Here is a 22,460-nt window from a genome sequence, read left to right as displayed (position 1 = left end):
CTTCTTTCTTTTTTCTTTCTTTCTTTCCTTTCTCTCTCTCAGCTTTTTTTTTTCTCTCTCTCTCACTCTCTTGTTTTCTTCCAAATCCTCCATTAAAAATCAATCTTATTTTAAGATTTTAGTTCCTTATACTCTAAATATGCATATACGTACTTGTATATGTGTGTTGTGTGTGTGTTGTTCGGTTTTATCAAGAACCATTCGGTTCTTAATTTTATAGTTATTTTTGAGTTTGATTCTTTGCAAGGAAGTGATGAAAGGTTATGCATGTTAGTTATCTTGAGTAATTGATGGATAATCGGTGGTTTTTGGTTGGACACCCTCGAATGAGGGCACCACCAAGAAGACACCGCCGCCGGCGATGAATTCCGGTGAGTCAGTGGTGAGCTATGATGCCTTGCTGAGCTCTAATAGAATAAAAGAAATTAGTTCGATGGATGCATGTTGAGTTTTGAAAGAAATCGAATGCTATTTTGGGTTTATAAATAATTGGGTTGAATTATTGGTTAAATTAGATGATCATTTACGTTTAGATTCTAAGTTATGTGCTTAAATGGAATATATTGTTGATTTGAGTGTGTTTTTGGGTTATATGTTACATGCATGTCAAGATTTAGCTTTGCATGTAACTAATTTAGACTCAAAAGGATTAAAAAGATTGGTTATATCTAGAATAATGGATTAGTACTTTTAAAAGATGAGTTTGGTTATAGATTTTGAGTTTCAAATGATTTTTGGTTCAAAATTTTTATGGTAAGGTTTTTTTTGAAAAATGGTTCGAACGTGTGGTTTTGACTAGAAATAAAGTTTATGCTTGATTCTTGAACTTGCATGTTGATTGTTGCTAATTGAGATATGATTTTTTTGAACTTGCATGTTGGTTTTTTACTTGCATGTCAATTATCCGAAAAGAACTTACTTGGTATGCTTTGTTTTGGTTCGAATTTTGATAAGCAAAAAGGAGTAAAAAATGTTTTCGTGTCGTGATGTTTGAATCAATGATTAATTGCTAAATGTTAAGTATAGTTATGATATTAAGGGTGTATGAGTATATCGTATTATGTGTTACGTGATAATACTCGAGTACATAAGTTAAGTGATATCGCGATTTAATAATTAAATATGTTCTTGTGAAGTAGTTATATATTCAATATATATATATATAACAATGTCTTTATCATACAAGATTGCTAACATTTATAACCAAACTTGTTCTGTATTACCTACTGATTTAAGGTGGTAATCCTATTCCTAGCTTACACTAGTCTCTAATCCCATCTCCACAAAACATTTTCGAACTTTCGTCATTATAAATACTAGTCGATAACCATTGCAATGATTTAATTTATTTTAATAATTTTTAAAGATCATTGTGAGCATTACTTAAAATTGATTATTTTTTACAGATCATTGTGAACATTACTCAAAATTGATTATACGATCAGCTAACTCCTAATTCAATTACGATCGGCTAAAGTCAGTAGAAGCAAAATAGCTATTTGATTCAGCTTTACAAGAATTCGCCTCCCTTCTTTCATCCTCTCTACATTTTCAAGTAAATCGAGAGGCTTTCACTGGTTTTCTCCGGTGGAAAGCCCCAACCCCTTCATTCTTTGTTATTCTCGTTAATTTCCTTTCAATAAGACCCAATTTTTTGGGTGTTTGTGTGTCTCTCCTCTTGGACTGTGTGTTTTGTCTTTACTTTTGGAGTGTTTGTTATGTATTTATTTAGTCATGCTTGGGTTTATCTAGTGATGGATCTGTTGATGACAAATTTATTGATATTTTTGGTGATCTGCAAAGCCTGCATCGGATCTGGGATGGTGGTGATTATTGCGAGAGCTTACCTTTCACAACTAAAGATTGTTCATATTTCATGAGTTTACACTTTCGGCATGTCTGGTATCCGGCATGTAGATAGCTGGGGTGCCTTCGGCATGTTTATAGCTTGTGTCCGAAATATAGATAGCTGGGGTCCCGCTTCTCCAATCTCATTCTACGCGATTGGTGTTTCTGAACATTAGGCTAACCATATTTTTTATATGATATGATCAATTACGATATTGCTATTTTCAGAGATGCTGTTGCAATTTGGATCGCTTCTTCGGCCCGAACCAAGGAATCCCTTAGATTCTTTGATTTCGTTTTTAATTTCAAAATTTTTTAAATTCTATGTGTTAAAGGATCAGGACACAAACCATCTAATTATTTTTAGTATGTTATTTGTTTTATCACCTGGTTCTATCGACAGTTGGGGGTTTGTCCCGACTATACTACATTCAATTTAATGAAAAATTTCTACATTTGTAAAAAAAAATAATTTTTAAAAGTCATAATAGTATAAGTGTTATGTCAAATTTTCTAATTTTTACTTGGAAATCCAACCCAAAATGAGTATGATATTTGTGTTAAGAATATAATAAAAAAAATAGAATTATTATACAATTTCAAAATTTTTATCATTTCATTTAAATAGACTATTGAGTCATATGGAAAATAGGATTACTTAGTTGAAATCAATATAAGAAATGTAATTAAAAAATGGGTAAAATAATACATATAATATTATAAGTCACATAGAAGCAAGGGAAGAATAAAAATTATACATATAGAGTTATAATAAATTCAAAAAGCGGTGAAATCAAAAGCTGATGAAACTAAAAAGGTATAATATATTGAATTAGCAATACATAAGAGATTTAGGAACACAAAGGTTAAAGTCAAACTGATGAAACAAAAATAAAACCAAACTTAATAGAATAATAAGACATATAAAAGTATAATATAATAAAAATAAAACCGAACTTAAAAGCACAAGGGTTAAAGCCGAAATGGTGAAACAAAAATAAAACCAAACTTAATAGAATCATAAAATATATAGAATTATAAGATAACAAAAATAAAACCAAACTTAACACAATCACAAGACATGTAGAAGTATAAGATAACAAAAATAAAATAAAATTTAATAGAGTCGTAAGACATGTAGAAGTATAAGATATACAAACAGGAATAAAGGGTGTAATCGCGTTGATTCATACCCTGATTACCTTACTTATTTATTTTGTTATCTTATGATCTCGTAAACCCCAAGAGAACCTTTATAAACTTTCCTACGTATTGTTTTGATTAACCCAGATTCTTCAATAACCCGTGAACCTTATTATGTATTGATATTTAGAACTGTTCTAATTAGGAACTAGTATTTTCTGTTGACCATTTGATCAAGATCTTTTATATTGATCCCTGTTTAATTCCAATTCGTTCACTTTCCTTGAATTTTTGAATTGAACTTAAGAATGATTTTTGACTTGAATGAGTCTGAATGATTTCATATTCTTGGTAATGATAAAATGAACTTTGTCAACTTTTCTTACTTCCAACACAAAGGTTTTTCAAACGAATTCTTGATGGATTTGATAAAGACGTAAGAGACTAGTGGGACTAGTCCAGTCACATAAGAAGCTAGCGGGGCTAGTCCAACATAAGGCTGAAATAATGCCATAGCTACCATAACGACCAGATGGAGGTCGGTATGGGCTGATCACCCGTATTATTTTTTTTAAAAAAGATGGATATTCCAATCAAGGTTTTTTTTTATGTTTTGTGAAAGAGAAAATGAAATAATCCCTTAAGCAGTTTGCTTCTTTTTAATGAGAGGAAATGAAATGATTTGTATTTTTGTTAAGTTATGAATCCTGTGAGCCCTTACAATTTAACTAGTTGTGAATCTTGAAGCTCGATTAACAGCTTCTTTCAATTAAGAAAATCTTTTATAATCTTGCTAATGATTTGTGATGAATGTCGGCTTTCTCCCAATCTTGAGCCTTAAGTCCTGAAAGCCTGAAACCTTTTTATTACCTTTACTTAGCCAATCACTGCCACCTAGAAATTGAATGTAGAATGTCTCAGATTTTTGATATTGACATTGTGATGTGGAACTGTTTATATAGTTACTTTCTGAGCTTTTTTGCTCATTTATTTGCTTTGATCTAACCATGGAAGTTAAGCAAGAAGATGGCCAGACTTAGGCGCACCGCTTGCAAGAGTGTTCTTGGCGGTCCCTACCGGGTTGTAGGTTTCCAGATGCCAGAGTAGGTAGTTGTTCTGTGTGAGCAAGCGAGTTAGTTTGAAGGGCTTTTATAGTTGGTTCAAATACAATGGGTTATCTATCGATTCCATGTCGGAATCGAATAAATTTGATCTTAATTATATTTTGGGTTGTTATATATTTATTCTGGTTGGTAGTTGTAATCATGTCTCATACTTAATCCTGTTTAGATCATGTTATTATTATTATCGGGGTTTATTATATCTGCTGTGGTTATATTAGTTTAATGGTGTAAGGGTCCTCATTTTCTAACCCCGAGATTGAGGGCATCACAGTTTTAGATTTTTAGAGTGATAAGAAGAACCCTAGATTGATAGCTTGTTGATTTGGTTCTTTTTATATTTGTATTTTCGAATCTCTGTATTTGGAGTTGTAAGCAAACCCTCCGGGTATTTATACTTTGAATAAAAGAATATTTACCCAGAATCTCTTTGTTTGTTCATTTGGTTTTTAATTTTGATATTCCGCTGCATTAAATTGATAAAAACGAAGAACATACATTCACCCCTCCTGTATGTACCTTTTGGACCTAACAATTGCCTTATATATCTTGCTGCCATCATGTTCTTCTTTGATCCTGAGCACCCACTTCTCATGTAAAGCCTTCTTTACAACTAGTAACTTTATTAAAGATTAAGTCTCATTCTTTTGAAGAGAACTCATCTCATCTTTCATGGCTGATTTTCACTAAATTGAATCATCCACATGTACTCTCTCGAAATAATACTGAGACTCTCTATACTTGGTCAATAACATATAATATGCTAAAGAACAAAATATTTGTAGTGGGCTCACAATTCTGCTATATTTTCTTACCTCGTTCTGTGGAGTAACTGGAACAGTGTCATTAACATTCTCTGAACTTCCACTATTTCCTGAAAGATCTCCTTCCATAATATCTTCAAGCACTATTTTCTCTTTCCCATCACTACACCATAGAATGCATATAGCAACAACAAAAATTTATTGCCTAAAGGGCTTTTTATGTTACAGTAGAAAATATGGCAACAAATATGGAAAATTTTGGCATTACATCCGGTGGTGATGTAATAGGGGTCCTATAGCAACATTTTGAGCCATGTATAGTAACAACACAACCTTATTGCAGTATACAATATTTAGCAATAAAATATTTTTTACTGCAACACAGTAAAATCATTGCAATAGATGTTTTTGTCTGCTAAATAACCACCTTAAGGCAACATTAACCGGTCCTATTGCAATTAATTTATGGTCAAATCTAACAAATATTGCAACAAAATTTGAACCAACTGTAATATTTTATGGTTGATGTAATTTTAAATGGCAACGTATTTGGACATAATTACAACAGTGTTTTAAAAAAACGAAAGGAACTGTTTGTAAAATATACTAGCCAAGCATTTTTTTATGCCACAAAACCAAGCAATTGTCATTCAAAAGTACCATGACCAAATTAAAAGCAGCTCTCAGGATGTCCCAACATCATCCTTACAAACATTCATAATTTAAGTCTATTTAAAATTACAATAGCTAGCTAAATCAAATTCACGAGAGAATTTAGTCGCAGACAACTAAACCAAATTCGAGTTCGAATTTAACAAAAGAAGCTAGCTATAGCAAACTGCAGATAACTGAAAGATAAATTAAAGTAAAAATCAGATGGCCCCTACAACTTCATCTCCATCTGCATCACCATCATCGTCGCTCACTTTTTATGCATCCTCATAATCATCTTCATTTTCATCAACCTCGGCAGAACTTTGAGCACATAGTTCTTCAACATCGATATTTAGACCAGGATTCAATTCACCAAGTTTTTCAAAAATCTTCCTTAGCTTCTTCTGCATTTTCTCCTCCATTGCAGCAACTAACTTTTCAGTTGCTTTTTCCAGTTCCGAAGAATCTGTTTTTCCCTCTTTTGTCAATTTTTTCTTCGTCTTCCTTGTTATGCCACTCCTTCCAACAAGCCAGTTAGGACCATGAGCTGCAAGATCAAGGTCTGCCATCTCCTCATCCTCATCAGTTGATTTTTGAGGAGTTTTTCCATTTTTCTTTTCCTACGTATAAAATTGAGCAACAAACATTAATTTCAATAAAATACAATTACTCCTTGTAAAATTAATGAAGAAATATAGCAGGGCTAATTATTGACAAAAATACTTGTAAATTTTTTCATAAAATCTGAACATGCAATTTATGAACAAAAATACTTGTAAAATTGGTCGAGAAATATAAAAGTGCTATTTTTACCATCATTGTATGACCTTTGCGGGTTTTTGGATAAATTGCCTTCTTTGTGTCTTGTGCACGGGCATCTTTACCAATTTTCTAGAATAAAATAAAATGTATCAGTTTTCTTACAAGAAATAAATGAAGGGACCGTTAAACAACAAATATGGGTACGTCATACCATTTCATTACGAATCTGAGCAAAACTAGTGCGCCCAGCAGTATGAGTATCAGTCACATTCTTTCGATTTTTTTTATTTGTTTCAGCTTTTTTCTTGACTGATTCATCACTCCAGTACTTGAGAAGCACCTTGAACTGTTCCACTGGAATATTTGCAGGCCTGTTTTTCATCCTTTCGGCGTCAGTATCAAATTTGGTATAGCATGCACTCTTAACACGAGATTTGTATACCCTCCAGTCATCAGCAAGGCTTCTAATAACCCAATCCTTGCCTTCCTCGGGAATTATGTACTTTGTCTAACAAGGTACATAAAAATACGGATAAGAATCAAGAAAGAAACAACTATTTACGATAAATAAACCATTATTTTTGTCTAACAAGGAAATGATAAGAATCTAGAATTAAAGAAGCAACTATTTACGATAAAAAAATAGGTTATTGCACTAGGTTATTAAAAAACTAACATCGTAGATCATAGAGAATTTCATTGGCCCAGATAAAAAAGGCCATCTAAATTTCACTATCCACAAACAGGCCCAGATATGGAAATTAAAATTAAAATACATCAAAATTCAACTAAAACCCCATCAAAACAAAGAACAGAATGCACAACATTATTGTCGATGATGCTCTTAAAATTAGAAATTGATGTTAAATTTAGAGTAAAAACTCTGTTTTTCCTCCAATAAATAACAAGGACAACAAAAATTAAAAAATGACATAAAATCGAACAATTAACACATACACAATTTACGTCACTAGAATAGATAATAAGGACAACACAATTTACATAAAATACCGTGTTTACCTAAAATACAGAACAAGTTAATTTCAAAAAAAAAATACTGAACAAGTTTAGTAAAAAACAATTAAAGTGCTTTTTACCTTGATATATTCCCACCATCCATCTTTTATTGCTTTAGGAACTTTAGACCAATTTACATAATCAAGTGGGATGTACAGCCTTGCTATCGTCCCGATGAAACTACTGAATTCAGTAATGACGTTTTTTTCCTTTGACACGGGCTGGAGGTCATGATTTAAATTAATAACTGGCCTTTCATCGAGTCTCCTTGTGAAAACATGATTCATCTTCGTAGGTCCTCTACGCCTTGTACTTTTGGTACTAGATTCACCTACAAAAATAGCCACAAATAAATATGCATATTCCTGATATAAAAAATAAGACCATTACCTAATATTTGAAATAAACCTATTTCGAAGACACTATCCACAACATTTTGGAAGTTATTACCTTCAAAATTTTCATCATCATTGACACGCCTTTGTTGTTCCGCATCTTTTTTATGTTTTTGTAAATCAACAAATGCCTCCATTGTACCAATCCTTTCATTGGCAGGCCTTATTAACTGTGCAAGATCAAGAGGAAATGGCGGGGGAGCTGGTAGTGGCGGGGGAGCTGGTAATATATCTCTATCATTAACCTTGCGAATAATACAAAAAAAATAAATTAAATTAAAACATGAATTAAATTAAAACTAAAACCAACTATGTAGATGCATATGAAACACATAAAGATAAGTTAAATTAAATTAAATTCATATACCTCTGTTCTCCCTTCAGTTTGATTTACTGAACATGAACGGGTCCTTGGTCTGACGATGACTTCGTTAACCTTTTTAACATTTTTTACTTTCTTTTTTGGCTAAATACACAAAAAATAGTCAACAAAATTGTATGTTCCAAAAAACAAAGGAGTTGAATTTGTACAAAAATATACCTGAGGAATAACATGTTCTGCTTCTTCTTCGCTTAAACTATCATGTCCAGAAATATATGCTCGATCAAATTCAGCTTCTGACCAATGATCTGTAACCGTTTTCTTTGCTTTCTTGGTGGATTTCCCAGCAGTAAAGAACTCATTTGCCTTCTCCTTCAGTTTATACTTATCAGCTTCTTTCGCATTCGCTTCCATTCTCCTTCTTCTGTTTAGCTCATAATCAACAAGCTTCTTCTAAACCAAGCACCCAATTAATAAACTTAAATGTAAGATGACAATAAAGCATACAATGTGATTACAAAATAAATCTCAGATAATTACCAAAAATACACCGGGATAAAAAATTACCTTATCAGTTGCATTCTTTTTCACCAGTTCATCACCTACATTTTTGTTCTCCCCATCACCTGCCTTTCTAAGCTTTCTGGTACTGATCTGTTTATCATGTTCTATTTCATTCTCCACCAAAGCTCGTGACTTTATCTTATCAGTTATCTGTTGTGTAAGATCTTTAATTGTTACAAACTTCCTTTTCAAGGGTAAATCAGCACCTACGATATAAAGACAAAAAAAAAATATAAATTGTCAGTTCAATACTCAAATTCATATAAAAAATTATTTGGAGCCAAAATTATTTTACCTTCAAAATGTGTCCTTGGTCTTATGACAATATGTGGTTGTATCTGGGTAGCAGGCACAATAGATGTGTCCACCACATTGTCAAGGTAAATATCCAATAAAGAACCAAGTTTTACCCCTGCTACAAGATCATCTACATCTTTATCAGTCATCAGTAGTTTCCAGCCATCTTCTTTCTTCGCATAAACGCCTCCAATTTCTTTATATCCAAGGTCATCTTTAACATACTCCATCAGTACCGAGAATGAAAATCTATCAGGATCCACAGCTGCATTAATTGTTGTAGATGTTCCATTTGAGTATTTGGTTTTTTGAAACTGGCCCTTATGGTGGAACCTGAGGAAAAAATAGTTTTCTTTCATAACCTGAAAATAACATAAACATGAATATTAATTAGTCCCCACATTATACAGATATAAGCAATTACTATCAAGTAACAAGTGAAACATAAATATTAAATTTTAGGGCTAAACAACAAACAACAAGTAGAAAAAATCAAATGAACTGGTCATCAAATTTTACAAGCAATCAGGAATAAGTTACATGTAGTGGTACAATGTTTGTCATGATTAAAAGCAACAGATGAGCATAAAAAAATAGAAATAAAGAAGTCGGCATGTCCATTCATTCGTCATGGTCATCATCATGATCTTCTTTCTCTTCACCGGATGACACATTTTCATTCGGAATGTCATCCATATGCCAAGTCATATCATCAGTTTGGTTCTGTAATGGGTATTCAAGTTCAGCATTATACATGGTAGGTCCGCAAAGATCTTCAAGCACATCATCAGTTTCCTCGTCTATTCCATTGTGCTCTTTCGGTAGTTTCTTAACAACAAACCACAAGTTCTTTTCGGTACAATCTTGAATGTAGAATACCAGTTGTACTTGTGTAGCTAGTACAAATGGATCATCCTTTTGACATAATTTACTGAAATTGACACGTGTGAGCCCAAAGCAGTCCTTATCCTTTTGATACCAAATGCACCTAAACAAAACAACCGCAAATGCGCCCCAATAATCTACTTCAATAATCTCTTCAATTGCTCCGTAGTAAATAACATCCCCAACTATTGGATTTTGATCCTTTAAACTCATAAAACTGGTGGTTAGAGCTGTCAAAATGACACCGCTATTTTGTGTAGTACAGTTACTTGGTATGAAATCTGAATCCATTTATGACATAGCCACTAAATTTTTTCGCTGCTCGTTGAGGCCCCCTTGCCAAATTTGACAATTCCAATGTATTTTCAGTTCTTTTCTCAACCTTAGCCTTTAACTGGTTATGAAATTCTAGAGTATGTGTTCTTTCTTTTTTGTATTTCTTCATCTTTGCTTCATTATCATATAAAATACGATGTTCCCTGCAATTTGTACACCAAAATGAAATTAAAATTACCATGTATTCCTAGTTTAAACTACTATATTACCTTGAACATGTAAAGGGAATAAGAACATACTCGATAAGCTTCTCAATCTCGACATTTCCACTGTTGAATAGTACGTACCGATGAGCATTTATCCAAACATGTTCTGCCAAGTAGACAGACTTTCCATCTTTATTTCTCCTCGAACCAATGGGGTATCCAACATTTATGTTCTTCTCAATCTCTGTTTTCCACTATTAGTTAGAAATCTGGAACAAAATGTCATGCATTCTTCTGCCAGGTACACATCGACTGATATTAGATGCAGTTCCGTGGGGCAACTTAGCGTCCATGAATAATGTACAAAAGCTTTCTTTTTCTTTTTTCGTCATGTCGAAAGTTGCTGCCCTGATTTCATAGCGATTGCTATCTCCAATTTTAATGGGATGAAGAACGTTCTGAATACCCATTTCTTGCAAATCTTTTCGGGCACTGATATAGTCTTTCGTCTTGCCACCCATATTCAACAAAGTCCATATTATTTTATCACATATATTTTTTTTATATGCATGGCATCTAGATTATGTCTAATTAAATTATCTCTCCAATATGGTAATTGAAACAATATAGACTTCTTTTTAAATGGGCAATCTACACCCCTTTTCCTCTTCTTTGCATCTCGTTTCTCAAATTAATTTTCATATCCATGCAATAATTCTTTAATATCCTTTCCAGATAATGGAGGGGGGAAAACATCAGTTTCAACCTTACCATTAAATCTTCTAGTATCAAACCTATGCTTGTGGTCGGAGGTAGGAATTTTCTGTGGTTCATAGAGCAGACTTTACGACTATGCTTCAAATACAATGAAGAAGTACAGTAATGGCAATTCAGACAACCTAACTTAACCTTCGTGCTCCAACCCGATAAAATGGCATACCTTGGAAAATCACTAATGATCCAGAGGAGACTCGAACATAACATGAATGTTTTATCAACATAGGCATCGTAGGTTTCTAAACCTACTTTCCATAATTCTTTCAACTTAGCGATGAGTGGCTGCATATATACATCTATATCATTACCATGGTACACGGGTCCAAGGACTAGTGTCGAAAGAATTAAGTTATCAGGTTTCATAATCAACCAAGGAGGAAGATTATATTTCACTAGAATAATTGGCCAAGTGCTGTGGCTTATATTCATCGATCGATGAGGATTAATCTCATCTGCCGCTAAACCTAACCTGAGATTTCGAGGGTCCGCTGCAAAACTTGGATGGTTAGCATCCATTGACTTCCAACCCTCTGCATCGGCCGGATGTCATAGCTTTCCATCTTTTGTTCTTCCTAGTGCATGTCATGTCATGAGTTTAGAGTAGTCTTTACACATGAATAAGTATTGGAGCCTTGATTTCAACGAGAAATATCGTAAGACTTTTGCAGTAACTTTCGACTTTTTTCTTCTAAGTCAAGAGAAACAGGTGAAGGAGAAATAGGTGTATCATACCTGTTTTTTGGGAGTTTCCATCTTAAAACCCCACAAAATTTGTACTTTGTTAAGTTTATATTTCCCCCCAATACAACATGCAATCGGACAAGCGTGTATTTTATGATAATCAAGACTTAATTCTCTAATCATATTTTTGGCCACATTAAAAGAAGAAGGCAGATTTACATCGGGAAATGCCTCCTTTATCAACTTTAGAATACCGCTAAAGGCACCCTCGGTAAAACCATGAGTGCACTTTAATAAGTAAAGTTTCACTATAAATCCTAAAAGAGTAAATTGTTCACACCCCGGATACAAAGGTTGTTTCACTTCCTCAACAAGCTTATAAAACTTTTTTGCTGTGTCATTCATTCTATTCCTAACTCTACTTTCATCACGAATCATTTTATCAAAATCTTCACCTAGGCCCATACCACTATCACAATCCATCTCCTGATCAACTTTTTTAAACTTAGGGGTTTGCACTTCGTATACCCAATTAACAAACGATGGACACAGACCGTTACTAACGAGATGATCATACACGTCTTCTTCAGAAAACCAGAAACGATTACTACAATCTTTGCAAGGGCATCTTAGTTCAGATCCCGTGGAAAAATTATCGAAAGCATTTTTGTACAAAATCTATCACCCCATTACTATAGGCCTCACTGTATTTCGGAAGTGAAACCCTAGTCATATTGATTGTTCACAAACTTATTTTCTACACAAAGAAGGAAACAAAGGACATACATCATGAATTATATAATCATAATTATAAAATCTCATTTATAAAATGAGATTTTATCAATACAAGCCTAAACATTCCTAATTAAAATTCATATTGAAAGATCTCATAGTTATAAACTAAATCAAAAAATCAAACAAACTAAGTTATAATCGGTGACAACAAAGTCAGTACTCATACAATAATCACAAACGAAATCCCTAATTAAAATTATACACAGTCGATTAAACAAAATAACTAAAAAAATCAGAACATGCACAATCGATTAAAATGTATTTTGAGGACAAGAAACAAGATTGAACATAGAAAACATAATCGATTAAGATTTGAAAAGAAGAACAATCACAGGATATTTTGTAATCAAACTTATAATCGATTTAGGGAAAAAAATTTGACGCAAGGATCTGTGTTTTACCTTTTTGGAGTTTCAAACTTCTTCGAGATTTGTTATCAGCTTCAGATTTCTCCTCAGAAACTCCTCTCTTACGGTGTTCTTCTTCGAGTTGTGTTTATACGCTGTGTTTATGCGGCGTGTGTTTACTTTGTCTAAAAATGTTATGTCGGGTTATGGGCCCTCTTTTTTGTTTGGGAAGCCCGGCAATTTTTTTAGTGAAATCCCGCCTAGCAAAATTGCAGAAGCCCGCCACTTATTTGGCTAAATTTTTTAATGTACTGTAACGCCTAACAATTCTTATTACAATAGATAGCAAATTGTTAACTTTTTTCTTTTTTTTTTGCATTTCAATTGCAATAATTTTAAAACTCCCTGCAATATATATACAATGGTCTACCAATTGCAACATCATTTCTCAAATTTTTAAAAATGTGGTTGTTATAACCATTCTATGGTATAGTGCATGTTGTTACTTAATAAACTTAATCAGCTACAAGTTTATTCTTATACAATGCATTCTTATTAAAATTAACATCTTTACTTCTAACGATTTTTTCATCTGTTCATCACCCGTATCATCTGAACCATAATCATTTTGATTAAGTTTAGAAATACGATAACGTAATTGTTTTTCTTCCGCAAGAACATGTCCCTAAATTGGAATCCATATTCGAATAAAACTGGACTGATTAAATTCCACGTCAGTTCCATATTACGTTACACACTAACTTTTGCTGGCGGATACTATCATTACATGGGAATATAATTTCACAATCGTTCATTATATGGGATGAGAGTTGACATGATTCCATTTTATCTCCACCCTCCTGATCTTGAGACCCAATTCCATGGCAATAATTCCAGCAAACCATTTTGGTTTTCTAGCTAGCAACTTCCAGTTTCCGATAATAAATGCAAACGCCACTGCACCCCCATATCCTAACACCAAAGTTACCAACATAGCTGTCATTCTCGAAGTTGGTTGCAAGAAAGATTTAGAAGTGCAAGAGAATATAATCCAGCGAGTCGCTGTGGAATTTCGCCTTCAAGTTTGTTGGATGAGAGGTCTAGTGACTCCAACACCGTCAACTTTGCAATCGAGGATGGCATCAGGCCTGTGAGATATTGCAAGAAAGATTGAGAAATCTGAGTGACACTAGATTTCCGATGTATTCAGGAATCTCCTTGATAAATCAATGGTTGTGAATATAGTTAACATTTTGTCCAACAGAATCTCATTGCCTTTGATTGCCAGATTCGTGAAATCACTGTAATACTAACTTTTGCTGGCGGATACTATCATTACATGGGAATATAATTTCACAATCGTTCATTATATGGGATGAGTGTTGACATGATTCCATTTTATCTCCACCCTCCTGATCTTGAGACCCAATTCCATGGCAATAATTCCAGCAAACCATTTTGGTTTTCTAGCTAACAACTTCCAGTTTCCGATAATAAATGCAAACACCACTGCACCCCCATATCCTAACACCAAAGTTACCAATATATCCGATGTATTCAGGAATCTCCTTGATAAATCAATGGTTGTGAATATAGTTAACATTTTGTCCAACAGAATCTCATTGCCTTTGATTGCCAGATTCGTGAAATCACTGTAATACTGCGCTCCATATAACGACGCTTCATTTTATTCGCTTCACCATTTATCATAGCCTTGAAGTTTCTGAAATATATTTCTGACAGTGTATCAAATATTTGATTGTTTCCAAGATCAAGAACTTGTAAAGCATCAAATCCAGCAAAAGGAGAAGGAATTATTCCTTCTAATCTATTTCCATTTAAATTTACAGTTTCCAGATTACGAAAATTTGTTAAGTTTGGTGGATTGTTCCCCTCAATGTTATTCATCGTAGATCAAGCACCCAAAGAATGGTCAAATTTGTTCGACAAATGGGGAGTAAACCGCTCAAAGTGTTATCAGACAAATTAAGGAGCTGAAGAGAGCTCGAATTACAGATCGAGGTGGGTAATGATCCACTAAGCTTATTGGATTGAAGATCAAGGTACTGAATATTATTCCAAGGTATTTTCTCAAGACCACCTTTTAATCTGTTGTGAGAAATATTCAGATAAAAAAATCCACTGACCCAATCCAGTGAGGAAATAAACTGACTTCAGTATATTGGCCCTGACAATTTACAATCCTTGAGTGACAAAGTGTCCAACGAATCCAAAAATCGTACTGAATCAGGTATACCTGCATGATGGAAGTTTGTTCCACTAAGAGAAAGGTGTTGGAGAGTACCACTGCTTCCCCACTTAACTTTAGGTAATGTAATAATGAGGTTTGTATTATAAGATAAATTCAATAGTTCTTAGTTGGGGAGGTGGAAAGCCTCCTGGGGCAATACTCCATATAAACCAGTATACTTAAGGTTAAGAACTTTTAGGGTTGAAGAAGACAAATTCTTGGGTAAAACTGAGGAGATGTTAACCTGTTCAAGATTAAGCACTCTGAGTTGAGTTAAATTCTGCAATAGTGATTTAAACACTTCATCTGCAAGTTTAACAGGATGGTTGTCACCGAGATCAAGTGAGACCAGTCTATACAAATGAGAAATACCTGAGGGATTGTTCCTTGAAATCCTGTTTTTGAGAGATTGAGACGTGTTAAACCTTTTGCAAAGAAACCGAATTTTTGAGGAGAGAAAAGTCGTTCCAAGAAAGGTTGAGGAACTCTAGATGAGCGAGTTGAAAAGAATGCTGGCAGGAAGAATGGTTCCTACCAACTGACTGCAACTTAAATCCAATCCGAATATATGCCCTGACTTGTGTTCACAGCTAACTCCCTCCCATGTGCAGTAATCTGAACTCATGCTCCAATGCTTGGTCTTCGGATGCGATGAAAATTTGTAATTATTAGGATTATAAGAGCAATTTCTAGGAGAACCAATGGTCAAGCTTTGGTTAAACTGGAACAATGCAGTTTGTTGCTGGACAGGAGTCAATGGAACAACATGGTGGTATTGCAGGCAGATGAGCATCACAATGATTTCGGGAAAAAAGGTGATGAAATTTCTCATTTTTCCCTTTAAAAATTTTGGCTGCATGAATATTAAGGTTCGTAAATGTTTTTTTGTAATCGCATTTCCCAGGGGTTAATGGAATTATATCACAAAAGAGACAGATAGGAATATTATTTCAGAATTTTTGATCTAATGTGGTGACAGTAAACAAGAGATACAAATTTATATCAAATCATTAAAATTTCATTCTAATTTCCATTCTCCTGACCTTGAGTCCCAGTTCGCAGGCAATGATCCCAGCATACCATTTTGGTTTACCTGCCATCAACATCAAGTTTCCGATGATAAATTTTGGCACAACTCCACAGCCGTATCCAATCACCACAGCTTAAAATTGTGATTTCACTAGCCCCGTTGAGATAAATTGTGATTTCACATCAAGTTTCTTGCAGGATGGTATGTGACCTGCAAGAAAATTGTGAGATAAATTGAGATATCTGAGCGAGGCTAGATTTCCAATGTATTCAGGAATCTTCCCTTCAAAATTGTTTTTTGATACATCTATGGCTGTCAACACAGTTAAAATTCTAACCAAGTTAGGAAATGGGTGTTCTATCTTTGAACTCTGGTTTATGAGGCCATGAAAATTATTTGATTTCAGAACAAGAACACGGAGATTTGGGAGGGACTCCAAACACTGCGGAAATGTATCATGTAATTGATTACTTCCCAGATCAAGAGTTTCTAGCTGTTCAAGTTCAGAAAACGAGGTAGGAACTCTTCCTTCCAATTTATTTCCATACAAATTTATACTTTTCAGATTACGAAAATTTGAAAAGGTTGGTGGAATGTTCCCCTGAATGTTATTCATCCGCAAATCAAACACTAAAAGACGGGTCAAATTTGTCTGACAAATTGGAAGTACACCGCTCAAATTGTTATAAGATAAATTAAGAATTTTAAGAGAGCTCGAGTTACAGAACAGGTTGGGCAATGATCCATTGAGCAAATTAGACTGGATATCGAGATACCAAATATCATTCCAATTTATATGCTCAAGACCGCCTGTTAGTCTGTTGCGAGAAAGATTAAGATACGAGTACAAGTCCCAACTCATTGACCCAATCCCATGGGGAATTTCCCCATGAAGTTCATTTTTTGATAGATCTATATGTTCAATGAACTTCGCATCTGCAGAGAATCGCGGGAACTCTTTCATGTTGCAAGATGCCAATCCCAAGTGATGAAGCTTTGGTGGGAGTGTGACCATACTGGTGTTTCTCACTGATAGACTGTTATGAGAAAAATCAAGAGTGTACAGGTTTTTAAGGTGTGAAAACATTTCGCTATCCAAAACACCACTGAAATTGTTTGATGAAAAGACAAGTTGAGTGAGGTTCACAAGCTGAAAAAATGATTGTGGAATGGGTCCATACAGTAAATTGTGTCCACAAGAAAAAACTTGCAATTGTGAATTAGAGGAATCAAATTCATGTAATAGATCTGTGAATCTATTATAGCTCAGATCTAAGACTTGTAATAATGGATTGGCAAACAACCAAGAAGGCAGAGGTCCAGTTAGTGAATTAGATCCCAGATCTAAGATAATTGTTAGTAGCAAGGAGTAGAGTTTTTAGGTTCGTAAGGTTTGCTAAAGCAGTTGGAATTGGGCCACTAAGATAATTGCGTGCAAGGCTCAGCTTAGTAAGTTTACCAAGATTCCCTATGGATCTTGGTATCGGCCCAGACAAATTGCAGGTGAAGAGTTTTAAAGTGGCTAATGACTCTAGAAAGCCTATAGAATCAGGTATACCTCCATGTAAGTTTATACTTCGTAGATTGAGGTGTTGGAGACTAGCACTACTTCTCCACTTACCTTTGGGTAATGCAGCAGTGAGATTATTGCTAAGCTCCCATGCCCATATCTCTAGCACTTCCAAGTTGGGAAGGTGGAAGACCTCTTGCGGTAGTACTCCAGAAATCCTACCTCCGAGTATAAGATATCTCAGGGAAGTAGATAAATTGAAGAGACTCTCATTTCTCCCCCACTTAACTTCGGGTACTATATCGCTGAATGCAATGCTATTAAAGTATAGATCTAGTACCTCCAAGTTAGGATGGTGGAAAACCTCTTGGGGCAATACTCCAGGTACAGCTACAACCGCAAGGTCAAGAACCCTTAGGGAAGTAGACAAATTTGTGGGTAAAACAGAGGAGATGTCAACCGCTTCAAGATTAAGCACTCTCAGTTGAGTTAAATTCTGCAACAGTAATTTAAACACTTCATCTTCAAGTTTAGCATTATAGTCACCAGAGAGATCAAGTGAGACCAGTTTATACAACTGAGAGATGCCTGGGGAACTCTCCCTGAAAATCCGGTATTAGAGAGGTTGAGATGTGTCAAATCTTTTGCAAAGAAACCAAATTCCTGAGGGAACTGATTGGAGAGGGAAAAGGCGTTCCAAGTGAGGTCGAGGAACTGGAGATGAGAGAATTGGAAGAGCGTGCTTTTTGGGAATATGGCTCCTTCCAGCTGACTGCAACTTAGATCCAATCCGATTACGTTCCCTGTCTTGTTATCACAGGTTACCCCCTCCCATGTGCAGTAATCTGAACTCATGCTCCAGGTCATCGTTTTCGGATGTGTAGAGTAGCAATATGCAGGACTAGTAGTTCCCAAGCTTAGCTTAAACTGAAATAATGCATTTTTTTGCATGGTTGGACTCAAATTTATAGCAGCTGATGAAGCAAGTAGTTGGCTAAGCAAGAAGATGAGGAGCATCATGATTGTGTGATACCAGGTGAATTTCAACATGTTCATTATATGCTTTATATTATGTTTTGTTGGATGGATTGGTTGCATATGTTGTACTTAGGGTTCATACATTACACATCTGTATTTATTGTTGGACAAACTTAGTATTTTAGACTAAGTTGTGAATCATTTTGAGACTCTATACGAGTGAGACACATTATGTGTTAGTGGTGTGTATTTATTGGAACGTATTCTCCTCTTCGAGGGGATTCCAACGCATATTTACACGCTCAAAATGAGTAAAAGGTGAATGAGAACTGATGTTCCAAAATTTTACCTTTTAATATAAAAAGTGATTTTGTACCACATCGAGAGTAGCACAAACCTATTCCTTAATTTTTCTTATAAATACCATGTACCACATCGAAAAGAAAAACAAGTCCTTTCAAGCATCTCTTTATAAATAGAGTCTTAGGGCACCACTTTTATTAAGTCGAGGAAATAAGAGTAATCTCTTTCATTCTCAGTCTCTTTAGTCTTAAATTTTTTCAATGTTCTGGTGATAGTTTTTGGGTTCAGTTTAAGTTCGCTGAGAGTATATTCGATCTATCAATTATACCAGTATCTTGTTTTATCCTGGGAAGCGGGTCGCTAAACACGGATGGTGCGGTGCTATTTATTTTCTCAAACCCTTCTCCTAATTTAATTGTTAATTCTCATATGCTTATGTGATTTAATAATTAACAATGTTCTTGTGAAGTAGTTATATATTCAATATATATATATATATATATATATATATATATAACAATGTCTTTATCGTACAAGATTGCTAACATTTATAACCAAACTTAGTGAGTTTCATTGGCAGCAGTCTTTATCATCTGGAGGAAAATAAATAAGAGTGGGAAAATGAACTAATACAACAAGATTTCTGGTTTTTGAAAATCAATTATAATTTTTAAAATTAGTTCAGTCTAGAAAATGGACAAAACTTGTTCTGTATTACCTACTGATTTAAGGTGGTAATCCTATTCCTAGCTTACACTAGTCTCTAATCCCATCTCCACAAAACATTTTCGAACTTTCGTCATTATAAATACTAGTCGATAACCATTGCAACGATTTAATTTATTTAAATAATTTTTAAGATCATTGTGAGCATTACTCAAAATTGATTATTTTTTAAAGATCATTGTGAACATTACTCAAAATTGATTATACGATCAGCTAACTCCTAATTTAATTACGATCGGCTAAAGTCAGTAGAAGCAAAATAGCTATTTGATTCAGCTTTACAAGAATTCGCCTCCCTTCTTTCATCCTCTCTACATTTTCAAGTAAATCGAGAGGCTTTCACTGGTTTTCTCCGGTGGAAAGCCCCAACCCCTTCATTCTTTGTTATTCTCGTTAATTTCCTTTCAATAAGACCCAATTTTTTGGGTGTTTGTGTGTCTCTCCTATTGGAGTGTGTGTTTTGTCTTTACTTTTGGAGTGTTTGTTATGTTTTTATTTAGTCATGCTTGGGTTTATCTGGTGATGGATCTGTTGATGACGAATTTATTGATATTTTTGGTGATCTGCAAAGCCTGCATCGGATCTGGGATGGTGGTGATTATTGCGAGAGCTTACCTTTCACAACTAAAGATTGTTTATATTTCATGAGTTTACACTTTCGGCATGTCTGGTATCCGGCATGTAGATAGCTGGGGTGCCTTCGGCATGTTTATAGCTTGTGTCCGACATATAGATAGCTGGGGTCCCGCTTCTCCAATCCCATTCTACGCGATTGGTGTTTCTGAACATTAGGCTAACCATATTTTTTATATGATATGATCAATTGCGATATTGCTATTTTCAGAGATGCTGTTGCAATTTGGATCGCTTGGGATGTCTTTGATTTCGTTTTTAATTTCAAAATTTTTTAAATTCTATGTGTTAAACGATCAGGAAACAAATCATCTAATTATTTTTAGTATGTTATTTGTTTTATTCACCTGGTTCTATCGACAGTTGGGGGTTTGTCCCGACTGTACTACATTCAATTTAATGAAAACTTTCTACATTTGTAAAAAAGAAATGATTTTTAAAAGTCATAATAGTATAAGTGTTATGTCAAATTTTCTAATTTTTACTCGGAAATCCAACCCAAAATGAGTATGATATTTGTGTTAAGAATATAATAAAAAAATAGAATTATTGTACAATTTCAAAAATTTTATCATTTCATTTAAATAGACTATTGAGTCATATGGAAAATAGGATTACTTAGTTGAAATCAATATAAGAAATGTAATTAAAAAATGGGTAAAATAATACATATAATATTATAAGTCACATAGAAGTAACGGAAGAATAAAAATTATACATATAGAGTTATAATAAATTCAAAAAGCGGTGAAATCAAAAGCTGATGAAACTAAAAAGGTATAATATATTGAATTAGCAATACATAAGAGATTTAGGAACACAAAGGTTAAAGTCAAACAGATGAAACAAAAATAAAACCAAACTTAATAGAATAATAAGACATGTAAAAGTATAATATAATAAATATAAAACCAAACTTAAAAGCACAAGGGTTAAAGCCGAAATGGTGAAACAAAAATAAAACCAAACTTAATAGAATCATAAAATATATAGAATTATAAGATAACAAAAATAAAACCAAACTTAACACAATCACAAGACATGTAGAAGTATAAGATAACAAAAATAAAATAAAATTTAATAGAGTCATAAGACATGTAGAAGTATAAGATATACAAACAGGAATAAAGGGTGTAATCAAAAGTTTTAGTAAAATTAAAAAGACGTAGAATTATAAGATACTAGCTTTACAACCCGTGCGATGCACGGGTCTTCATTATATTTTTATATTATTCAAATTTATAATAATTTTTAGGATCAATACCTTATTGGTATATTTATAAATAATAATATAAATAATTTTTTTTGGCAGGATTCGAACCTGAATCTTATTGGGTAGTGTATATAAATATTTGTTGTTTGTGGGGTTCGAACCTGAGAGGTTTAGTACTGTATAAATAATAATATAAATATTTATTGTTGGTGGGGTTCGAACCTTGGAGCTTGAGTAGTGTATATTTTTTTAGTTATTGAATCTAACGGTCCTAATCATTGATTAAAAAGATCCGACGGTCATAAATGGGAATAACCAACCAAAAAAAGGCATACCAAATTATACCCCATTCCGGTTATTATAGTATAGTATATAGATACACGAATAAGTGAAAGTGAAACCAAAAGTTGGTGATGCCAAAAATTGGTGAAACCAAAATTAATACTTGTATCATTTAAAAAGGATTTCGCTTATTAATAAAATGATTTTGCTTATTAATAAAGATTATTAATGATTTTGGTTTATGATCCCGAAAGAATAAGTACTTCCCTTCAAAAGAAGTACCTAAATACATGTATATGTTCTTGAAGGTTAAGTCGTTATTTTTTCCAAAATAGTTGATAACCCGTGGTAAATACGGGCCAAAATCAAAATAATAATGATTATAGAAATTAATTTTAAATTATAATTAAATATATATAATAAATAAAATTGTACTATTATTGCATTTTTTCTTTTGAAATTATATGTAGTTTTTATTAACTCAAATTTTATTAGAACTGTTAGGAAATGAATAACACACAGAGGGGGGGGGGTGAATGTGTTTTACTGTTTTTATGCTTTTCTTGTTTCTTTTATGATTGAACAAAGTAAATTAAATCTTGTAGTGAAAGTGTGTTCATGCAAAAATTAAACTTGCAAGTATAAAGAACACAAATCTTCAAAACTCACTTAATTTTATA

At 33.6% G+C, this 22,460-nt stretch overlaps 2 protein-coding genes across 3 annotated transcripts; both read right to left on the bottom strand.

Moving 5' to 3' along the window:
• Positions 1–5,527: 5,527 nt before the first annotated feature.
• On the bottom strand, positions 5,528–13,034 carry LOC141704728 (uncharacterized). 2 transcript variants are annotated; one of them, XM_074507917.1, is made up of 10 exons: positions 12,909–13,034; positions 8,886–9,249; positions 8,594–8,796; positions 8,246–8,476; positions 8,072–8,170; positions 7,760–7,949; positions 7,390–7,640; positions 6,504–6,800; positions 6,344–6,421; positions 5,528–6,150 (listed from the first exon to the last, which is right to left on the bottom strand). In XM_074507917.1, exons 2-10 carry the CDS (start codon positions 9,244–9,246, stop codon positions 5,806–5,808), a joined length of 2,055 nt encoding a protein of 684 aa, XP_074364018.1. In that variant the 5' UTR covers positions 9,247–9,249; positions 12,909–13,034; the 3' UTR covers positions 5,528–5,805. The 2 variants fall into 2 exon arrangements, with proteins under 2 accessions (XP_074364018.1, XP_074364017.1); XM_074507916.1 differs by having other exon boundaries at positions 5,534–6,150; positions 8,246–8,479.
• An 819-nt stretch (positions 13,035–13,853) lies between these two features.
• On the bottom strand, positions 13,854–14,762 carry LOC141704726 (receptor-like protein 7). Its single transcript, XM_074507914.1, has 3 exons — positions 14,516–14,762; positions 14,280–14,378; positions 13,854–14,002 (listed from the first exon to the last, which is right to left on the bottom strand). Exons 1-3 carry the CDS (start codon positions 14,760–14,762, stop codon positions 13,854–13,856), a joined length of 495 nt encoding a protein of 164 aa, XP_074364015.1.
• Between the last annotated feature and the right edge of the window lie 7,698 nt (positions 14,763–22,460).

Source organism: Apium graveolens, unplaced genomic scaffold (genome assembly GCF_009905375.1).
Source record: "Apium graveolens cultivar Ventura unplaced genomic scaffold, ASM990537v1 ctg8188, whole genome shotgun sequence".
Classification (NCBI taxonomy): Eukaryota; Viridiplantae; Streptophyta; class Magnoliopsida; order Apiales; family Apiaceae; genus Apium; species Apium graveolens.
Note: the sequence above shows the minus strand (reverse complement) of the source record. Positions and strands in the feature narration are given on the sequence as shown.